We start from the raw sequence: 22,212 nt of genomic DNA on the forward strand, positions 1-22,212 counted from the left end.
ATAAAAAATGATCTGTTTGGATCAAATTAAGTTTGAAGTGTTTCAAGTCATCACAAAGGTAGATGTAAGTTTGGCATCCACAGGAGAAGTCAGCGCTGAAGACATAAAATCCATGTATAAAATAAATGCATATGCATGTAATATTAGTAACTTAATTTACTAGGAAGAGTGGCCTTATATCAATATTTGCTCATTTATTTATTAATCAATTCATTGATTCATATACTTATTCCGCAAATATTTATTGCAGAACAAACCTATGAGGCTTTGGTACAGCCATGCCAATGGCTTCCAAAGAATACAATCAGAGAAGGTGGAATATGGGGGAAAAATATTGGAATTGAAATTCAGGGATTTCTTCATTTTCTTTCACTTTACTATATTGTGATTTATTACAGTTTATGTGTGCTGGGTTAAGTAGATTTGCCAGTTACATTATTATTCCATTAAATGGACCCCTTACTAAAATGAAAATAGCTAAAAGATTGGAGATAATACTGCAAACAAGCAAAGAGGTGATAAGAGGTGATAGTCTACTTCCAGCATGAGCTGTACAGGAACCATCTTATTAAGCAGAGGGGATAAAACTTTGAAATCAGAGATTTAGAAATATTTCTATTATGGGATTTTGATGCAAAAATGATGTTTATGTGCTACCTAAGGCCAAGACAAAAAATGGTAAGGTAAGTGAGGCATTAACCTTGGGTGCTAAATTTAAGGGGGCAGCCAAACTCAGTAATCAAGATAAAGAATATCTTAATACCATATTTTAAAGATTCAAAATTAATTCAAAAATCTATGAACAAAATTTTAAATAAAGACAAGATCAGTACCCTAAAAAAAAAAAAACAACCTTACACATGTGCAATAAAATTTGAAGGCAGAATTTTCCCAAGTTATTGAAAACTCCTCAAAGTAACGCATTCCAAAGAGTTCTGAACCCATTTGTTAAAAATATAAAAATGCAACATTTTCTGGCTGACATCAGGGCAGATAGAAAGTTAGTAGTTGAATTTCAATAAAAACCTTTCAGGATTGGTGGATGGAAGAGATAAAAATGGATTCTTGCATTAGTAAGAGCAGCCAAAGATGTACTTCTTCCATTAGGATCTACATATCTTTGTAAATTATCTTTTTCAGCTTATGACAGCTATTAAAATGAGGTACAAAAATAACCTGAACGTTGAATCAGACAATTTAGTAACTGCTTTGCAAAGTTTTAAAGATTTTAAAAACCATTGAAACCTAGTCAATCATATTTCTTCCACTAAATATTTTTAGTTAGCATAACAATTCTTTATAGCATTAATATAAAAAATAACTCTTACAGTTACTTTAAAATGTTTATTTTTTTATCTTATCCTTTTTATATTTTAAAAAGTGTTTTTCCGTCACAAGTAGCAAGACGTCTATACAATTTACATAAGTATATAGACTTACAGAGTTGTGTTTTGTTTTTGTTTTTTTTCTTTCGGTACTAGGGGCGTGCAATCAGAAAAAGTTTGGAGAGCACAAGGACAGGTAGGTGATCCTGTGGGTGTTAGGAATATGGAAAGATTATTTTATCTCAGCATGATGTGAAATCACTGTACCCACGGAAGTCTTCAGGAGGGACACCCCACCGAGTCTTCATAAGGGAGGGTTTAATGAGTGAGATTTGGAAAAATAACTATTGCGTTATTTGTTTCGTATAAAACAGCACAATGCTTACAGTCAGAGATTTAAGTACTCTGAAACATTCTTAAGGAGTTTGGTACAGTTCAAACTGCAGCCCTACTCTCAGAAGCGATCTCAGTCCCAGGCTGGAACCTGTTGGAGGAGGAAGTTCCCATACAGGGGACAGGAGAGTGCCGCTCTAATGGAGAGAGTGTGTGTGTGTGTGTCTGTGTGTGTGTTGTGGGGAGGGGGGGGGTGGAGAAATGACACCGTTTCTCCGAGGCGAGGGCTGCCGCCTCCCCTCCCAGGAGATGGCTTTGAGGTGCCTGGAGCCGGGCCGTCAGGAGTGCAGGCAGAGGGGGGTGAAAAGAAAACGCAGTTCCCTCTGGCTGGGGCCGCGTCCGAGCCCGGAGGCCGGGAGACCGCCCGTGACGCTTTCTCTCCCAGGAGAGGCCAGGGCTTTGCGAAGAGGAGATGGAGTTAAGACGCTCTTCTAACGGGAAGGGAGGGCAGTGCTGGTTGGCGGTAAGGTCAGAGAAGGAGCTTTCGGCTCGTCTTTCCCTGGTGGGCAGAGTCCGAAGAGCCCAAGAAAGCATGGAGGGGTCTGAGGCCTGGTCCTTCCCTGCCGGCAGAGGGACTCCCGAAATGGACTGTCCAGAATCCCTCCCGTGAAAGGCGTTTGTTTGCATGACCGCTCAACCAATTTTGTACATCCCGGGGCTTAGTAAGAGCTGAGGTAATTAGAGGCGAGCGACAGCTGCCTCGGCACCTTGGGCGCCTAGCGCCGGGCTCGGAGCCCGACGGCTCGAATTCTCGCGAGAGCGGCCGCCGCCATTTTTCCATTGATTGCAGCGGGCTGGGGGAGGGGCCGACGACGAAGGCGACGGCGGCGGCGGCGGCGGCGGAGCAGCGGTGGGTCGGTGTCTGCGCGCTGGTGTCTGAGGCCCAGGCTGAGGCCTCCGCGGTTGCCGGAGCGCAGGCGGCGGAGAGGATGACTGCCGCTGCTGTTCTCTTCTGAGATAGAGAGCCGCCACCACCCTGCCCCCTCCCCCGGCAGGGCGGAGAGGAGCGGCCAGAGTCTGAGCCATGGTGCCTGGCGAGGAGAACCAACTGGTCCCGAAAGAGGTGAGGGGCCAGCGGAGGAGGCTAGGCCCGAGGCCTGTGTCCGCTCGAGGCAGTGCAGGCCCGGGCGAGGGGTCGGCTGCTGGCCCAGCTCGTGTGCGGGCCCGGCTGTGGGGGGAGGAGGAGGTGTGTGGTGGGGGCCGTACGGTGGGTGCGGCGAGCAGTTGGGAGACCCGACTGGATCTAGGGGCCGGGGGAGGGGGAACCGAGACCGCCCCTCTCGGGTTTGTCGGGCCGGACGGATAAAGGAGCGGACTGGAAGGAATCAGGTCCAGCTTTGGGGGAGAAGGTGGCCTTTTAAGTACTTATTTAACATGTCGAGCCAAGATAATTTCAAAGAAAGATTTCTGTAACAGTTGTTGATGGGCACGACAGGGTGACGGTGCTGCTTCTGGTTTTGACAGTGGCAGTGTGTAGCTTTCAGGGCTTGTGAAATCTACACCCAACTTGAGAACTGTGGGAGGGCAGAGTTAACTGTTAGGACTTTTTTGAACTCCTGTTACTTGGTAATCCTGTTGGCTTGCCTAAATGGGGCCTATGGAAGATCGTTGAAAAAGTAAATGTGACTTTCACGGAAAGGTGAGAGATAGCTAAACATTACCATATGGAGAGCTGAACTACTTTTTGTAGCTGGGTTGTGTATGCTAGTTTGGGTGACTTCTTGAATTCTTTAAAGCAAGTGATATGAGAAGCCTTAACTTCTTGGCTTCTCTTGAATAGTAGTAGAAGATTAATGGTAGAATCCAGCGCTGGCCAGTGAATTTCAATATATTAATAGTATCCCTGTTGGCTTTATAAATATCTTCAGCGTATCCAAATGTGTATTTTTAACTAGTTGATCATCAGGCTAATGCTTTGGATTTTTATTTCTCATATACCTTAAATAGAGGCAGTGTCCTGTTGAAATGAGCTGTGTAGAACCTTGATGTTTATAAGCGATATCCATTAAACATTCTTATTTTTTGGTTTTTGTTTTTTAGATGCTTTGTAGCAATTTATTGCTACTTAAGCAAGCTCTGACACTGCAAAAGTGATACTGGAGTCATGTATCTGATAAAATATTTTTCCTACATTATCAGATGGCAGTTGTTTTGCAAGGACAGTTTTTTTTTTTTTTTTAACTTGGCTATTGTGTGTCAGTATTTATTCATCGAACATCACCAACTCTGTGCAAGGCAGATAAACAGATGAATTAGAGTTCTTGCCATGGGAGCTTTCAAAGCTACTAAGAGTGCTGGTAATATTCGTTGAGCTTCACTTAAAGGAGAGGTATTTTACTACATACGTACGTAACTCTTACGAAAGAACAGAAGTGATAGGTGCTGTAAGAAAGATAAACATGCATTTCCATTTAAAGCTACATATTGCTGGTTTTCATACAAAAAGCAAAGTTAGTCCTTTCTTAATTTTTTGATTGTTAGAATAATACAATATAGGTGAAATTCTGCTTTAAGAAAATGCAACATCAGATTTATTTCCCTAATAATTTGATGTCTTAAAAAAACCCATGATATAAATACGCAGCTTTGCAGAAAAATATCAGTTGTGTAAAAACCAATACTGTAATACTGCTTTTACTTTTTGGATTTTAAAGATTAATTGCCTCTCCTTTAAGGCTAACTCCCTTACCTGAGGTTTCAAGCACTTCGCAACTTTTTTTTTCTTTTACATTTTTTGGAACATATGTCTTCCCCCCCCCCCCCCGCCCCATTCTCTAGATTGGTCTTCAGGCTGTTCTTTTTCCTTGGCTCTTCTCATGATTCCTGGAAGCATGCACAGTGGTCTCAAGTCTTAAGACTATTACTTGAAGTTTTGCCTTTTTTAGCTTGTTCACTAGTTCTTTCTTTTTTGATGACCATACTCCTCTTGCTGAATTTTTCTTTATTTTAGTAATTTAGTTGTTTAGTAATATTGTACTTTTTTGGTCTTTTTCCTACCTGCTTTTCTTATCTGCCTGCTTATTTAGTCAGTATCCTTTTTATGTCCTTAATTACCACTTTTCTCTTTGTCATACCCTGTCTTTTTAAGTTGGAGTTGAATCATACAGTGCTAAAGGGAGGGTATAGTGATCATCTAGTAACTTAATCCCTTTTACTTTACAGATGAGGAAATTAGGGCCAGAGGATTGAAAGTGACTTGTTTAGGGGGCTTTTGGGTGGCTCAGTGGGTTAAGCCTCTGCCTTCAGCTCAGGTCATGATCTCAGGGTCCTGGGATTGAGCCATGCATCGGGCTCTCTGCTCGGCAGGGAGCCTGCTTCCCCCTTTCTCTCTGCCCGCCTCTCTGCCTACTTGTGATCTCTCTGTCAAATAAATAAATAAAATCTTTTAAAAAAAGTGACTTGTTTAGGGTCACGTAATGAGTAAATGACAGTGTAAGGGCTAGAACTCCTATCCCTTCACTATTCCTTGATTATACCCTATTTTATAGTTACCTTCGTATAACTTGGAGGGTGTGTAAGACTAGTTTGTAACTCTCTAAGTACATTTACTATGGGAAAATAAATTGCAAAATTAAAACAAAAATTTGCTTCGTTCTAATGGCTTATTATCAACAGATATAGGGTTTTATTGTTTTTTTGTTTGCTTAGGACCTTTGTATAGGGAACCCTGACCCCTGCTAGATTTAGATCTTGCTTAGGTGTGTGCATTCATGTATGTGTGTAGTTGTTGAATGAATAATATATTATTTTGGTCCCTGAAGCTCAAGGACAGATACATCTTAGAGGACTCCAAAGAGGGCTGCTTAGTGTACTACAGGTATCATTGCCTGTTTTTGTATGGCCCATGAGTTAAGAATGTCTTTTACATTTCCAAATTATAAAAGATGAGTAGAATAATATTCCATGACACATGAAAATATATGAAATTCAAATTTCAGTATTCATAACGAAGGTTTTTTTTTTTTTTGAAAGATTTTATTTATTTATTTAACAGGCAGAGATCACAAGTAGGCAGAGAGGCAGGCAGAGAGAGAGAGGAGGAAGCAGGCTCCCCGCTGAGCAGAGAGCCTGATGCAGGGCTTGATCCCAGGACCCTGGCATCATGACCTGAGCCGAAGGCAGAGGCTTTAACCCACTGAGCCACCCAGGTGCCCCATAACAAAGGTTTTATTGGAACACAGCCATGCCCGTTTATTTACTATTGTCTGTGGCTATAGCAGAGTTGAGTAGTTGCTACAGATGCTGTATACAGGATAAATTTGAAACTACTTAGTTTGTATTCAAGGCCTAGTACAGTTGATTCTGGCCACAACCTTCCTTTTCAGCTTATCTCTTCTCCCATGAAACACATTTTTAATGCAGCCAAATGGGGTTCTCTCTCACTTGCTTTTCACTTCTTTTTGTACTATCCCTGCTTTCTACTTATCTGTTCAGAACCTTCATATACATTTTTCCATAAATACCCTATACCTTGTTTATTCTAAAAATCTTTTTATGACCATTTTAACCTTAGGGATTTCTCCTTCTTTGAAGACCTTTTATGTGACTAGGATTTATTTGGCAATTATTAATAAATAGTGCTTGATGACATATATGATGGTCCCAAACTGTAATATCCATTTTATGTAATGTTATGAATTCCTTGGTAGCAGAGATGTGTATGTGTTTCTCTCAATTTTCTGTATTTGTATACGCTCTAGGTCTAGGACAGAACCCTTTCTAGAGCAGATATTCAGTAATATTTATTGATGCGGTTACAGGGTGTGAAGAAACTTAGAATTCTAGCCAATTATCCCATACTTGGATGTTTTCTGCAGGACAGTTCATTGGCAAGCTGTTTTCCAACTCTTGCTTGGACACCTTCATGGCTAATCTCTGATAACATCTTTGTCTTAGAAGAGATCTGTTATTTTAAGTTTCTGAGCTGAAAGAAGTCTAGACCTCTGACCTGCCATCTTTTGATAATTGCCTTGGACAACAGAGAAATCTTAAATCATTTCCCATAGGACAGCTTTTTCTTATTGTTGAAAATGGGAGAGGGGAGGAGGGGGGCCAGCCCCCTCTGTTCTACAGTCTGTGGATTCTTAGTTCTTTACTTGTTTCTCACTTGCTCTCTTTTAGGCATAATCCAGTGTTTTTAGTATCCCTCCTAAACTGTTAGAGCCAGAGAAGAGCAAAGGGAGTGTGGTCTATTCATTGTGGTTCATAACAAAGCTTTTTACCTCACTATTTCATTCTACTCTGTGTCTTTGAATTGTATTGATACTGGCTTTCAGGTCTCTTGCTTTTACTGTCATCCCAATTTTTATTTATTGCTTTGTTTTTATTCTCTTTTTAAGGATTTTTGATACTAATATTTATTGAGTCTTCATTGTGCATATTACTGTACTGTGCCATGTAAGGAACATTTTGAGGAAATAGCAAAAATTTATTCATCTCTCAAGTATCTTAGAGTATAATTCAGGATAAGGTACATCTAATTGTTTTAAAATAGTACTTTAAGTGATGTCCACAGAATATATAAACGTAGAGAAAATGGAAAAGTGGAAGAAAAGACAAAAGAGTAGTTTCATATCTCAGGTTTCTTTCTGCTCCTTTTCCATGCCATAAACAGTTTCTATATGAAACAATGGTGATGATAGTAATAACCAGTATTTATTAAGCCCTTATTATATGTCAGATACTGTTATATGTGCTTCCTGTATGTTAACTCGTTTGAGCTTCACAGTGACCTCACAAGTATATAAAGACCATTAATGTTGAGAATCCCAAAACATTAAAGCAAATTGTTTTTTATCTCTATTGTCTGGTTTTTAATAAAATCCATCAGGATTTATTATGGTTTGTATCAAATGAATATTCTTTTATGTCTCCTAATTAAATTACTTAAGGAAATGTGCTACATTGGTCTTTCTTGTTTTTGATCATTCTTTTAAAATTGGGCTTTTTAAAAAAATTTGGTTGTTGATTCTCCTTTACCAGTAAGAAGCAAATATGACAGTTATGTCAAGTGACACTCATCTGTAGTTTACTTAAATTGGAATGTTTAATTAAAAATCATTAGTATTTAAGATACCATTGGAAATGCTGACTTAATAAAGTAAAAAAGCTGAGTGCAGTTGTATAGGATTCCAGATTTGTCAGGGAAAAAATGGACAGTTTAGGGTTATAGGCATTGAAAGATTAGAAGAAATAGTCTAAAAGATTAACAATTGTTGTTCCTGGATATCTGGATCATTGGGCTATATTTAGATTTTCTTTACTTATTTCAGCAATGGGTATATACATTACTTAAAAAAAAAAGTTAGATGACCTAATTGTAGTTTTTGAGGTAATTATTGATATCGTGTTAGAATGTTGTTTTTTATGCTCATGATTTTTATCTTTCCCCTCTCTTCTTGCTCTGAGTTTGCCACAGAGTAATCTGATCCACTTGCATGACTTCAGCCTTTGATTGTAATATACCCATTTCTGTCTCCAGCCCTGACCTCTCCTCTAGATTCAGATTTCCACCTGCATACCTGTTATCTCTATTTGGTTGTATGCTAGGACCACAGATTACATGTAGGTAATATCAGGCTCATATCTCTTCTCTCTCCTCATATTCTTTTCTCAACATAATTCTTTCTGTGCTCTGTTCAGTTAGTGTTGTCAGCATCTATTTATTTACTTAAGTTCCGAGATTTTTTTGACTCCTCCATTTTCCTTTTTTTCATATTTAAATGAGTTCAGGTCTCTGACTTCTAGGCTCTTTAGAAGTTGGTCCTCTCTACAACTGTCAGTTACTTTCTAAAACAGGAGAGATTATGATTTACTTACTTTCTAAAGTTTATAGTTAATAACTTCTGATTGCAAATTGAGTAATTGGTACTATTTGTAAGCACTGTGTGCCAAATACTGTGGTAAACCTTTTGCATATGTTATCTTATTTAGTTCCTATCATATCCCTTTAAGACAGCTGCTATTCTTCATAATCTTTTAGTTGAAGAAGGTAAGGCTTTGAAGAGGTTGAGGACCTTGCTCAAAGTTGTAAAGCTGTTTAGTTCTAAGTCAGTGTGGCCTTAACCAGTGAAAGTACTTCATAATCTAGCTTCAGTTGTTTTTTTTTTTTTTAAGTTTAATTTTTATCAAAGCTATATGTGTACATGTTTAAAAAGAGTTGAATAGTTCTGCAGGACTATTGGCAAAACAGTCCTCTGCAAATTCCCTCTTCCTTTTATTTTGGGCTCTTCAGACACAACCACTTTCAATTCATTTCTTTGATATTTATCTCCATATCTCAAAATGTTCTGTCTGTAGTGTTCTTTCTTGAGTTTTCAGTATAAGGCATTATCTACTGACTTACTACAAGTAGAAGATAAGGTGTACCGCTGTCCCAAGCCATACCCAGACACACTTCTCAGCCCTGCTCAGTCTTCCCAGTATTGTTATATTGTAAGTAGTTTGGTTATACCAGTACTCAGAGTGTGTATCAATGTGACTGTAAGCTATTCATAGCTGAGTCTTGTAATTTACTGTAATTGTTTTCCTTTGCTATATATTTTGTTTTCCCTGTGTTAATGTTTTTTTTTTTTAAACTTGCTTTTGTTGAGTTTTCTGTGTACTTATCATTAATTTAGCAAGAGGTTCCCAAAAGGGGGCAACACAGTCGACATTGGCAATGTTGGGAAGGCAGGGAGTGTGCTGCTGATGCCTAGTGGTGGAAGCAAGCTCTGCCGCCAAGCATCATCCCGCATGCACAGCACAGACTCCCACAAGAAAGAAGTGTGCAGTCCAAATTGTCAATAGTGACACTGTTGAGAAGCCGTGATTTAGTCCAATTCTCTCAAGTGTATAAATCTCCTCTTATTATGTTCAAACGTACTTATTTTTTATTTAAGTTTTCTTGAATTGCAGCTGTTGTCTATATTTGCCTTTACTATCATCTTAGTTGCCCCGCTCAGGACTCTATTGTATTGGGGCTCTTAGTTCCATATCTGACGTCTTCTTTGCTTGTTTTGTCATTTTGGAGGACCGCTTTCAATAGCTTTCTGGACAGCATATACTTTTTTCCAAACCTCACATGTCTGAAAATGTTTCTGTCCTCTTGCTTTATAGATCATTTGGCTAGGCAGAGAATTCTTAGTAAGAAATAATTTTCTCTCAGAATTTTTTTTAACATTGTTCCATTGTTTTCTTTTTTTCAGTGTTGCTGTTGAGACATCAGATGCCTAGAAGATTCTTTTCCACTATTTTGAAACTTTTTTTTTTTCCTTTCTAGAAGCTTGGAGAATCTTTTCTCCCAGAGTTCTGAAATTCCTATATTATGTGCCTTGGTATAGGTCTTTTTTAAAATCCATTTCTGTCGAATTCAGGGTAGTCTTATTCAGAAATTCGTCAGTTCTGGGTAGTTTCCTTAAATACTTTTTTTTTTTTCTTCCTTCAGTTTTCTCTCTTCTCTCTCTTGAGTTCCTATGGTTTAGGTTTTGGGCCTCTGGACTGGTTTCTCTAATTTTCTTACCTGTTTTCTTCTATTTTCCATTTCTTTCCCTCTTGCTTTATGGAAAATTTTTCTCAACTTTTATCTTTCAGTTCTTCTACTACAGTTTTATTTCTGCCATCATATTTATAATTTCCAAGCACTCTTTTTTTCTTCTGAAAAAAATTTTAAATATCCTGTTTCTGTCTTGTGGATACAGTGTCTTATCTCTCTTAGGAAATTAGTAGTAGTTTTTTTCTCTACACATTCCCTCTTTCCTCCAAATTTCCTTTTTGTGTTTATTTGGGCTTTGTCTTTCATATGAGATACTTTCCTTGGATGCCTGGTGATTCTTTGAAGTCAATTCTTACTTAAAAGAAAAGCTTAGCAGCCCTGGAGCGCCTGGGTGGCTCAGTGGGTTAAAGCCTCTGCCTTCTGCTCAGGTCATGATCCCAGGGTCCTGGGATCGAGCCCCACGTTGGGAGCCTGCTTCCTCCCCTCTCTCTCTCTGCCTGCCTCTCTGCCTACTTGTGACTTTTCTCTCTGTGTCAAATAAATAAAATCTTTAAAAAAAAAAAAAAAAAGCTTAGCAGCCCTACAAGTGGATGATTATGGTTTTCCCTGTAGAGTGATATGGCTGAATAATTTCCTTGCAGACTCCCAATGACACCTCTTTAATCTTGTGCTGGATTGATTTCCCAGAAAAGATTTCTGATCTTATGCCTAGAGAGAACAAGCTTGGGGACTGAGTAGGAAAAAGGGATTTGGGTTTCATCATTAAGTATGCAAATACATTTTCATTTGTTCTCCAGTTTTCAGTATGGCATTCTTCACATTCATTTGAGACTAACATCCTCTAGTGCAGAGATACCCAGTTTCACACTCTCAGAGGTCATGTAACCTTTTGCCAGAAAGGGTCAAGGAGTAGAAGAGAGGTCTGGGAGTTCTGACTGCTTCTTGAACAAATCTGTGCTCCTAGTTGGACTCTACCCTTAACTCCCAGAGTGTCTGAAACTGACAGTTTCTGAGCATTTTAGGGTCCCCCCCCTACTATCCTTTAAAATTTTTTTGGAAGAGTTGCAGAAATAATAGAGAATTGTCAGTGAGCTTCTCCTAATGTTAACATTTTTTTTTTTAAAGATTTTATTTATTTATTTGACAGAGAGATCACAGTAGACAGAGGCAGGCAGAGAGAGAGAGAGAGGGAAGCAGGCTCCCTGCTGAGCAGAGAGCCCGATGCGGGACTTGATCCCAGAACCCTGAGATCATGACCTGAGCCGAAGGCAGCGGCTTAACCCACTGAGCCACCCAGGTGCCCCTAATGTTAACATTTTATATAACTATAAAACACTTGTCAAGAGTAAGAAATAAACCATATTTTACTAGTTTTTCCACAAATGGCCCTTTTTGTTCAAAGATACAAATTCAGGATCCTACACTGCATTTAGTTGTCTTATTTCCATAGTTTCTTTTTATCTGTGACAGTCCTTACCCTTTCCTTCTCTTTCATGACCTTGACACTTTGAACAGATATTTTGTATAATGGCCCTCAATTTGTGTTTGTCTGACATTTTCTCATGATTTATGACCTCTCTCATGAGGTTGGGAATTAAGAGAGGGATATTGCGGATGTGATGTGTTCTTCTCAATATGCCATCTGGAAGGTGTGGGAGAATGTGATGTACTGCTAGTGATGTTAACCTTGATAACTTGGGTATGGTGCTGTTAGGTTTTCTCCACTATAAAGTTACTGTTTTCCTTTTTAATAATTACTAAATACTTTGAGACTGTGCAGATACCTTGTTGAGGCTTAAACTTCTGCCCACCAATTTTAGCATCTATCTATGGGTCCTGTCTTATTACTGGTGCATTCTAATAGTAGTTTTCTGTTTTCCTTATTTCTGTATTTATTAATTGGACTTATTTGGTGAGGAAGAGTTAACCCTTCTTCCCCATTTATTTCCCCATAATAATTTATATCAGTATAGACTTTTGGATATTTACTTTATTCTTTGGATTATAACCCAATGCTATTATTATTTATTTTGCTTTTCAAGCTGTTCCAATCTTGGCCAGGGGAGCACTTTCTGGTTGGCATCTGTGTGTTCATCCTTGCTTTCTGAGAACTTACTTTCTGGCGTCACATTATGCTTCAGCCCATGGTGTATTTTCTCTGCCCCAACTCTGGAAGCAACCACTTCTCCAGGGAGTATAAGGGAGTCCTTTGGTGTAATTGTAAATGTGATACAAACCAGGTGTCTTTGGTTTTCTTCTAAACTAATAGAGAATTCAGCTTCTTTACATGTAATAGTCATTACCATTTGATCTGCTTTCCAGCTTTTGAAATCATGTTCTGGTTTCTTATGGGTTTATGCTCTTTAAAAAATGTCTTAACTCTTGTTTTGAAGTTATCTTGAGAAGCTTCAGCGCTAAATGCTTGTATTCAATCTATCCTCTTTAACCAGAAATTCCTAACTTAATGTATTTGTCTCCTGCCCCAGGCCAATTTTGTTTTAGCCACATTTGGCTACATTAGTTGCTGTTCCCAGATGTGCGCTATGCTTTTATGTGTCACTTCTATGCCCTTGCCGTGAGTGAATATGATGAAGTACTTTTTTATCATCTGTTTTCTAGGGAGTTTTAAATTGGTGAACTTTGATTTTACATGAAAACTATTATTTAAGTGCTTTCTTAAGTACTTTCTTTAGGACTGCCTCTTTCTTATTTTCCAGGTTTTTTTTCTTTATAAATTTTATTTTTTTTAAACATATAATATATTTTTATCCCCAGGGGTACAGGTCTGTGAATCGCCATGTTTACACATTTCACAGCACTCACCATAGCACATACCCTCCCCAGTGTCCATAACCCTACTCCCCCTCTCCCAACCCCCCTCCCCCCATCAACCCTCAGTTTGTTTTGTGAGATTAAGAGTCACTTATGGTTTGTCTATTTTCCAGTTTTTTGATTAGTCAAAGTTTTTGCCTCTCAGTATCAAGGTACTATAATTTTTTTGCTGAAATTGAAGGGACTGGGTTAGTACACTTCCAGGGTACTAAAGTACCATGATAGCCCAACTTGGAAAGAAAAGGTTATATTGAAAATAGGGGGCTGGGAAGAACATATCACTGAATATATAAATTTAAATATCTGTTGTCAGTTAAGATTCCAGAAGACATCTACTTTTAAAATTGATTCATTTGTCTTTAAGGATCTTCTTCAATTTAGGCAACATGTTTAGGTGTCCTGATATGCAGAGGCATATTCTTTTATGAGGTTTATTACACAGATTTTAAAGTGTTCTGTCCAGGTACTGTTGGCTTAAAATCTACTTTTGTACAAACACTCTCCATTGTACAAAGCCTTTGGGGCAAAATTATTGTGATTGGCAATGATGACAAATGATTGGCAAAACTGATGTAATCAAGATTCTTAAAGAGCACGCATTTCTCTTGAGAATGATTTGCTGTTGGTATAGTGTGGATGTAAGCGTAGGGTAAGTAAACAGAGGTCTCTTCTCTGCCTTATTACGTATTCCCATTTACTTTATCTCTAGGGTTGGGAGCAATAATAATTTATATCTATTCTTTTGTTTAATAGAACTAAACTGAACCATGCATATATAAAGTAGGCATGGATATCAGCATTTTTATTTATATAAAACTGTTGCTATAACCCACTGTTGAGAGATTGCTGTTTTTGTGAAAATTACTGAGATAATGGGTGTCGAATTTTAATGTTTTTTAAAAACATGCTCTTAAAATATTATCCAACCAGCAAAATCTAGCTCTTCTTACTTCCCACAAGTAACCATTTCTGATTCTCTTTCAACCTGATTACATTTCCCTAACCCTGAAGCCCATTGCACTATATCTTTTGACATTTGAAAAATTATACCCCCTTATAAGTTACGTGTTACTACATTATTACCTTTATTAGATTGGAAAATCTTCAAAGGCAGGATATGACAACCAGAGTGCCTGGGTTCAAATAGTAGCTTTGTGACCTTGGGCAAGTTACTTAACTTCTTGGTACCGTATTTAAATGAGGATACTAGTAACTACATCCTAGGCTTGGGAACAAGAAGTGAGTTAATACACGTAAGGTTTCTTGCACATAATAAGCACTCTATAAATGTCAGCATACCCCTCCATTATGTTATTACTTTCATCTTATATTCTTTCTAGGGACCAGCGCAATGTGCTATGCATTGTTGTCCAATAAATATTTATTGATTAAATGAAAACGAAGCCATATTTAGTTATTGAATATGCTAGTCATTACAGTTACAGTTCTAATTATGACCTGTTAGATAAATATCTGTGTGTGTGCACAAATCCTAAATGATTGTTGGATTCAACAGGTTCTTTTATATCCTCAAATATTGCTGATATAAACATATTGCTATTCTTACTGCTTTAATTGAGAACTAGAACATGTAAGAGTACAAATGTTAAAAATAAGTTTTTGAGTTTAATAAGGTTCTGAGAAAAATTGGTTTATATGTATAGATATTTGTCAAGATGCCTTATAAGATTAACAGATTACTGCTTTGTAAGATTCAGTGTGAAGTGCTATTTTAAAGCAGAATCCATGTTAAGAATAGTTTGTTTCCCAAAGAACTTTATGTATGTGATAATTCTGATTTTTAACTCTAGAGTAGAGCCAATCGACAGGGATGAAAGAGACTGTTCCTGTCAGTTGTACATTGATTGTGTTCTAGATATGATGCTGTGTAGTTGACTCATGAGACTTGCAGAGTCTTTCAAATATTAGCCTAGCAAGCATAACATGCTTGTATTCAACAAATAGAGTGGCTTTTGAGTAGAGAAAAATTAAGGGCTATTAAGTAACATAATTAAGAAGAAGTCTAGAATTTATACTTTTCTGTATATAGTGAATTTAATACCTTTGCTGAGATTAATAGGTTTAGCTTTAGGAAGACCATGGATCTCATTTATGACTTTATGTGAAGTTTTGTAGTATAACCAAAATATTGTAGTTTGACTATACAAATGATATTTTCCTGTTTCAAATCATACTTAGCTATTTTCATTTTATCATAAACGTCCTTTAATTTTTCTTAGTGTAGGTTTCTATAGTTTCTGATTCAGTAGAATTCATTATTCAGTTAAACATTGAGCTAGTAGCTGCTAGAATCAGGTTCAAAGATAAGTAAGATACCCGACCTAGTTCTAGTTCTAGATGCTAGTCCAGTTAATTTAGTTAGGAGGAGTAGCATTTAAAACACAGAGGTTTGTAATGCATTTTAGGAATTGGCAAAAGTTTAGTATAGATGGATAGATTGTTTGGGGTTGAGTAGTAGAAGATGGTTCTGGAAGATTGTGTCTTATAAGTGCTGAAGGCTTTGTATGCCTGTGAAGAGTTTAGATTTTTTACTGTGCAGGCATTAGGGAGCTTGAAATCAACTTTTTCCCAGAAAAAGTTAACAAGTTTGTGATAATATTTATAAATCTAATTCCTGAAACTTTTTCACTGAAACATATTTTACTTGCATGAATGTTTTATGTCCCTACATTAATATTAAAAATCTACACACAAATGAAAATGGGGAAGGGGGAACTTGCTAATAATACCTTATTCTCTTACCTGTTTTTTTTCCCCATTTACAATAATTTAATTAGGTACTTTTTTGTTTTTTAAGAATGAAATGTTTCCCATCATAATGCATCTTAAGTGCATTTCCCACATGTGAGTCATGCTGGCAGAATCTCTTTTGGCATACTTGTTACATTTTTATATGGATAACACACAGGTAGGTGTCTTCAAATATGCTAAGTAGGTAGGCCTCATTTGCGTCCAGAAAAGTGCCAGGAGCTGTACTCCTGGGAGTGTAGATATGTTTTGAAGTCCTGAGCAGATTCTCACATTTGATGCTAGAAGGGAAATTTGCAAGTGGGAAGTTCAGAACTTCTGATTTTCACTGACAGTACAAGGCTAATAATGATATGGTTTCTTCACATAAGGACATTCTTGTGAGTGACTTTTGTAGTTGATAGTTTCCTAAGTGCTTTACCACTGATTTGTTTGTAGGAATTAGTCTTGGTAAGGGAGAACTAGTATGGAGTAACTAGTATGTAGAACTCCAGTGTTCACCCCCTTTCTTTCGGCTAAAGCTCAGCAGGGTAGAGGTGGCACTGGTACTGGAAAATGATGACTCTCCTGGGGACTCTTATGGTGGCAGCCACACAACTGAGAACACCACAAGGAATGTTTTTAATTAGGGGATTAATGAAATCTTCCTGAGGAAATCTCTAATGTTCCAAATAAAATTAAGACTTTAATATTTAGACCCGAGGAGCTCTTGATTATAACCCCAGTTCTAGGTTGCATTAAAAAGTCGAATTTTGTAGGACTCGTTTCCTAAAAGATAGGTATTGCTTTACTCAATATAAATAAACTACGAGTTTATATACGTTTACTCCATTTTTATTGATATAAACTGGCTACCATTTTATGTGCTTAGGTGCTTTCATTTTATTGCCCTTAATTTTAAATTTATAGCAAGTTGTATGATTTATTATATTGTGTTTATTTATAGTACTTTGTGGTAATGGAAGGCAATTGGTGAAAAATTAGATACCTAACAATGAAGTCTCTTATTAAAGGACATTTGAGAAATATTATTGCTTTAATTTTGACATTTTATATTCACATGTCTTATAATATTTATTTGGCATTACATTATTTACTATTAACATGGCACACATCCAGACACAGAAAGAAACAGACACAGAAAATGTTTCTACAATTCAGTAGTATGATTTAATACTGGAAGGGATATAGTAGTTAGGTATTACAGTCCCTTCACTACCCCCCCCACTTTATTTTTAGATCAGAAAAACATAAAGGCTGTAAAAGCGCAGTAACTTACTCAAGGTCTCAGCTAGTAGAAGAGCTTGAATGAAACTTTTTTTTTTTTAAGTCAGGTTTACCGAGATATAATTTATGTAATAAAGTTTGCCCTTTTATGGTACACAGCTTTGTGAATTTTGACAAACTTAATACAGTTGTATAACCACCACCAGGATGCAGAGTATCTCCATTACAGTAAGAGTGTTCTCAGGCCCCTTGTAGACAGTGCCCTACCCCTCCCCGCTCCCACTGTCCACCGCACATTCAGGGCTCTGCAACCACTGATCTGTTTTCTGTCCTCCTATTTTGCCATTGTAGAACATCATATAATTCATATAGTATGTAGCATTTTGAGTCTGATTTCTTTCCTCTAGTATAAAACTATGAGATTCATCCATGTTGTTTCATGTATCAGTATTCTTCCTTCTTAGTGCTGAATGCAGCGATCATTTCTCCATTCACCAGCTAATGGATATTTATTTCCAGTTTTTGATGATTCTGAATAAAGCTGCTGCAGGTATTTGCATACTTGTTTTTTGGGCGGTAAATGCATCTTTAACTTTGTAAGAAACTGCCAAACTTCTCTGAAATGGCTGTACTATTTTGCATTCTGATGAGCAGTGTATGAGCATCTTAGTTGCTCTGCATCCTCCTTTTTGGTACTTGGTAATGTCAGGGTTTTTTGTTTAGTGTTTGCTTTTTTTCTTTCTTTCTTCTTTTTTTTTTTTTTAGCATTCTACTAAGTGTATAGTGATTTTTGTGATTTTAATTTGCATTTCATTTTTTTTTAAGATTTTATTTATTTATTTGACAGACAGAGATCACAAGTAGGCAGAGAGGCAGGCAGAGAGAGAGGAGGAAGCAGGTTTCCCGCTGAGCAGAGAGCCTGATGCGGGGCTCTATCCCAGGATACTGGGATCACAACCTGAGCTGAAGGCAGAGATTTTAACCCACTGAGTCACCCAGGCGCCCCTAATTTGCATTTCTTTAATGACTGTTGATGTAGAGCATCTTTTCATGTGCTTGAGGATTTTTATTAATCCTGAACCAGAAAACATATTTTATGCAAGTATTATATTTGCTCGGTACTGATAGGAGAGAGAGAAGACAGAAGAGTATGGGTTCCCAAGGAGTTTATGATTTACATAGGGAAGACTGGTAATCATGTTAAATGGTGATGGTATTTGAAATCCCAGTTCACATAGTTGCTGGTTTGGTGAAAAGAAATGGTTTGGAAATCAGAAAACACAGTGGTTTGACTTTGCAGTAGTCGCTTAGCACTTTCTTTTTTTCTTCTTTCAAATAAGGGACTTGGACCAGATAAGGAATAAGATTTGTCTCTAAATTATAAACCTATGGGATCTTTTAAAGTAGTGGGTGTTTTTACTACTTTTACAGTAGTAGGTTTTTACCCTTTGTGAGAAGGCCATGCAATCAGAAAACAAAAGATCTTTGCAGGTTTTTTCTGTCTGATGAAATTCATATTACTCCCAAAAAATAATCTTTTGTAATTTTAAACATCATAAATTATAAATTTTACTGTAGTCAAGGATCTTTTTTTAAGTCTAAGGATAGTAACTGGTAGTTTCATAATACCTTCTGTGTGATATTATTATATTATAACTTGTAGGGTATTTTCAGGATATTTTCTTTTGATCTTCAGAAAAAGTCTTTGTGGACCTAGGAAACTAAATGACTTGCATAGGATTATACAGGTAAAAAAAAAAAAAAAAGTAGCCACCTTGACCAGAGGGTTCTAGCCTTGATCTTTTGCCCTGTGCAGTACATTGCTCATTTGCATTATAGGCCTCTCCAGTAGGAAATAAACGGTCATCTAATAGTTCTGAGTAACCTATGTACTTTTTCCGTTGTACAGTTTCATGTTCAGAATATTATAAGAATGTAATACTCTTACATTAAAATTATTATCCATGCTTCTAAATAAGCACATGGTAACAGATAATATAATAAACAAGCTTCTTTGATTTAGTAATAATGCAGTAGAACATTCAAGACCTGTAAACAAGTCAGTTGTATCACAAGCTGAGTCACTGCTTGTCAACAACAGCCTACTCACAGAAGAAAACTTAGCTGTAATCAAAAATAAAGATAACAGGAGTAGTAAAGGGCTTATTATTGCCTCTTCTGAGAATAGTTTGTTTAGTTTCTAAGTTTAGATACCTATAGTATGTTATTAGTGGGATACCCATTACCAGTAGTAGAATAACTATTAAAAGGAATAAAGCAGAAGTGGGAAGAGTATTCCCCCTTAGACGTAGGGGGAAAATAATGTTATAACTAATTTATTGCCACAAATGTTAACATTATAAAGTTGTCAGTAAGCCTATATTTCTTAGGAGATCCATGTTCATATATGACCTTAAGGCAAGTCACTTCAGGTCGCAGAATTTCTTTTTACCCATCTGTAAAATAAGGAGTTTAATTGGATGTCTAAACGTCCATCAGCTTTAAATATTATAATTCTGTGTCATATGTGATGAGTTACGTGATTGATGGTTTCATAACTGTCAAGTAAAATATATTGTTCATAGTTAATTTTAACTTTTTTTTTTTAGGTTCTGAAACTTTGTTATTCATTTTTGACTAATTGAATGGGTACTTGATGTAATTTTTACAAGTAAAAATAGATTACGTAGAATTCAGAGTTTTATATATTTAGTTTTCTGATTATAATATGGGGTCCTGGGAGCTTGCTTTATGAGTGTTTTAAAAGAAAGTAAAATGCAGTTATCAGAGGGGCTCACTAATACTAGAGCACAAAGGCCAGGTATGAACATAGGTATTTTTACAAAATTTTAAAAACATACTGTGAGTCATACTGTTTGTTATACTTTATTACTTGAGTGTGCTATATGATTTGGAAACAAATGTCATAAATTGACAGGCAATTGATGTTATATCTTACTCAGTATTAGTTTAAGTTCAGAAAATCCATATCCTGATACATTGAATAAGCACCTGTTAATATTGCAGATTCGTGGAGCGCCTGTGTGGCTCAGTGGGTTAAAGCTTCTGCCTTTGGCTCTGGTCATGATCCCGGGGTCCTGGGATTGAGCTCCACATGGGCTTCTCTGCTCAGCAGGAAGCCTGCTTCCTCTTCTCTCTTTCTGCCTGCCTCTCTGCCTACTTGTGATCTCTGTCAAATAAATAAATAAAATCTTTAAAAAAAAGTAATGCAGATTCTTTTATCACAGAATTTGTATTTAAGTAAAATAGCAACATAGAGTGTAGTTACAATTTTTTATGCTTTGAACTGAGCTTTTATAGCGAGTACAAAGTTGTCTTTTAGAAAATTCATATATGAAGATTTGAATTTAGAAAGTAGGTTAAAGCAGATAGTGATTATTATCAAACTCCTTTTTTGTTTTTTAAGATTTTATTTATTTGACAGAGAGATCACAAGTAGGCAGAGAGGCAGACGGCGGTGGGGGTGGGGGAAGCAGTCTCCGCGCTGAGCAGGGAGCCTGATGTGGGGCTCGATCCCAGGACCCTGAGACCATGACCTGAGCAGGAGGCAGAGGCCCAACCCACTGAGCCACCCAGGCACCTCAAACTTCTTTTAAATAGTAAAAGCCCTTGCACTAAAAGCTTTTAAAATTTAAAATCAGTTTGGAAAAGTTTGAAACTTTCAAAATCAATTTTTAGAAATTTATTTAAAAGTTTTAAGGCCATACTTTATACTTCAGTAGCAGAAGCTATGTATTATGAAATTATTTTCCTGAATTTAATTTCCTGAATTTATTTTGTTTAGCAAATTCCCTTAAAGACTTAGACTTTACTCTTCTGTGGTTCATTTTTGGTAGTAAATATTATAGATTAGCCATTTCCATTTTTTAGCTAAGCAGAATCTTGCATGTAAATCTGCCCTTTGTTTGTTCCTATATACTTATTGGTCTTTATTCATGTTCATATGGAATCTTTATGATTTTCTGAAGTAATATTCCTAACCAATCTCCTCAAATCTTTGGGCATATTTGTTTTCTTTGAGTATATTAACAAGAGGATCAAAATTCTATTTTTTTAAAAAACTGAAACAAATCCTGAATATATGAATGAGATTTCTTTTGAGAAACTTGAGCCTACAGTATAATTTCACACTGGTGAAAAGGTAGCGTTAAGAAGATGGAACCATTTGGGAGAAGTTGTAGAGAGATACTAGTGGGAATGGAGTTGAGGATAATTGGATCTAAGAAAGTCTTGTATTTTTGTTGGTAAATGGAGTTTGTATCATTTTCTGATTATAATGATTTACAGAGATGTTTTGTTTAAAATGGCTTAACTGTTAGAAATGCTAAATAGCAAGAGGATGGGGAAATGTGATATATTTGAATGATTTACTCTACTGTAACTACAGTTTTCACCCACATTAAAATGGAAACAGGAAATGACTTAATTCTTGAGAAGCCAAAAATTGAAAAAATGGCTAAAAAATTATAACTTGATTCATGTTAAATTTGATAATGTCTTTACCCTTAATTCTCTTCTATTTATATACTCATTCCTAAATTAAATATTGGAAATACACTGAATAAAAAGTTCATGATCAGGTTTTTTTAAAGTATGATTAAAATTTTTATATTTGGGAACTCAGCTTCTTGGCAGTTAACTTCTGTAGTTAACAGTTTTTAAGTGAACAAAGTGATATTTAAATTCTGAAAATAAATTTTGTTATAAGAGCATCTTAAGGAGTACTAGGTCAGTTATAGCCATTCTCTAATTGCTTACTGCCCGTCATCAATATTGTAATATTATTCAGGAAATAGGACATGTTTACTATTAAATTTTTAGCTTACCTATGTATATATTTTTAGTCATGTGATTACTTCCTATTTGATTAACTATCTTTTAATGTGAACTTTTAAGTTGAATAAATAATCTCTTTATTTTGATGTTCAAATTACTCTGGGCTTGGCGGGTGAGAACCTTTTCAGCTGGCTCCTGTGTCCTTTTGACATGTCTCACCATTCTTGGAGTACTTCCTTATTTTCTGGCAGTGCAGGATATTCCAAGTTTTTGATTGTACTTTTCCAACCCTAACACTAAGATCAGTCATTTGTAAAAAGATCTCTGAGTCCTTTTGGTGGAGAATGGTATTGAGAAATCACGATCTGGGAATTAGATGTGTTTATTGTTAACTGT

General features: G+C 36.7%; 1 protein-coding gene across 4 annotated transcripts in view; it reads left to right on the forward strand.

The window, feature by feature from the left end:
- The first annotated feature begins 2,527 nt into the window (after nucleotides 1-2,527).
- The window catches only part of USP47 (ubiquitin specific peptidase 47), a 110,677-nt gene continuing 90,992 nt past the window's right edge, over nucleotides 2,528-22,212 (forward strand). For all 4 annotated transcript variants that reach the window (XM_032853480.1, XM_032853481.1, XM_032853482.1 and 1 more), the window contains exon 1: nucleotides 2,528-2,781. In XM_032853480.1, coding sequence (XP_032709371.1) covers nucleotides 2,743-2,781 — 39 coding nt within the window. In that variant the 5' untranslated portion in view covers nucleotides 2,528-2,742. The remainder of the gene's footprint in view (nucleotides 2,782-22,212) is intronic.

This window comes from Lontra canadensis, unplaced genomic scaffold (genome assembly GCF_010015895.1).
Source record: "Lontra canadensis isolate GAN:19392208 unplaced genomic scaffold, GSC_riverotter_1.0 scaffold7, whole genome shotgun sequence".
In the NCBI taxonomy this organism is placed as follows: domain Eukaryota; kingdom Metazoa; phylum Chordata; class Mammalia; order Carnivora; family Mustelidae; genus Lontra; species Lontra canadensis.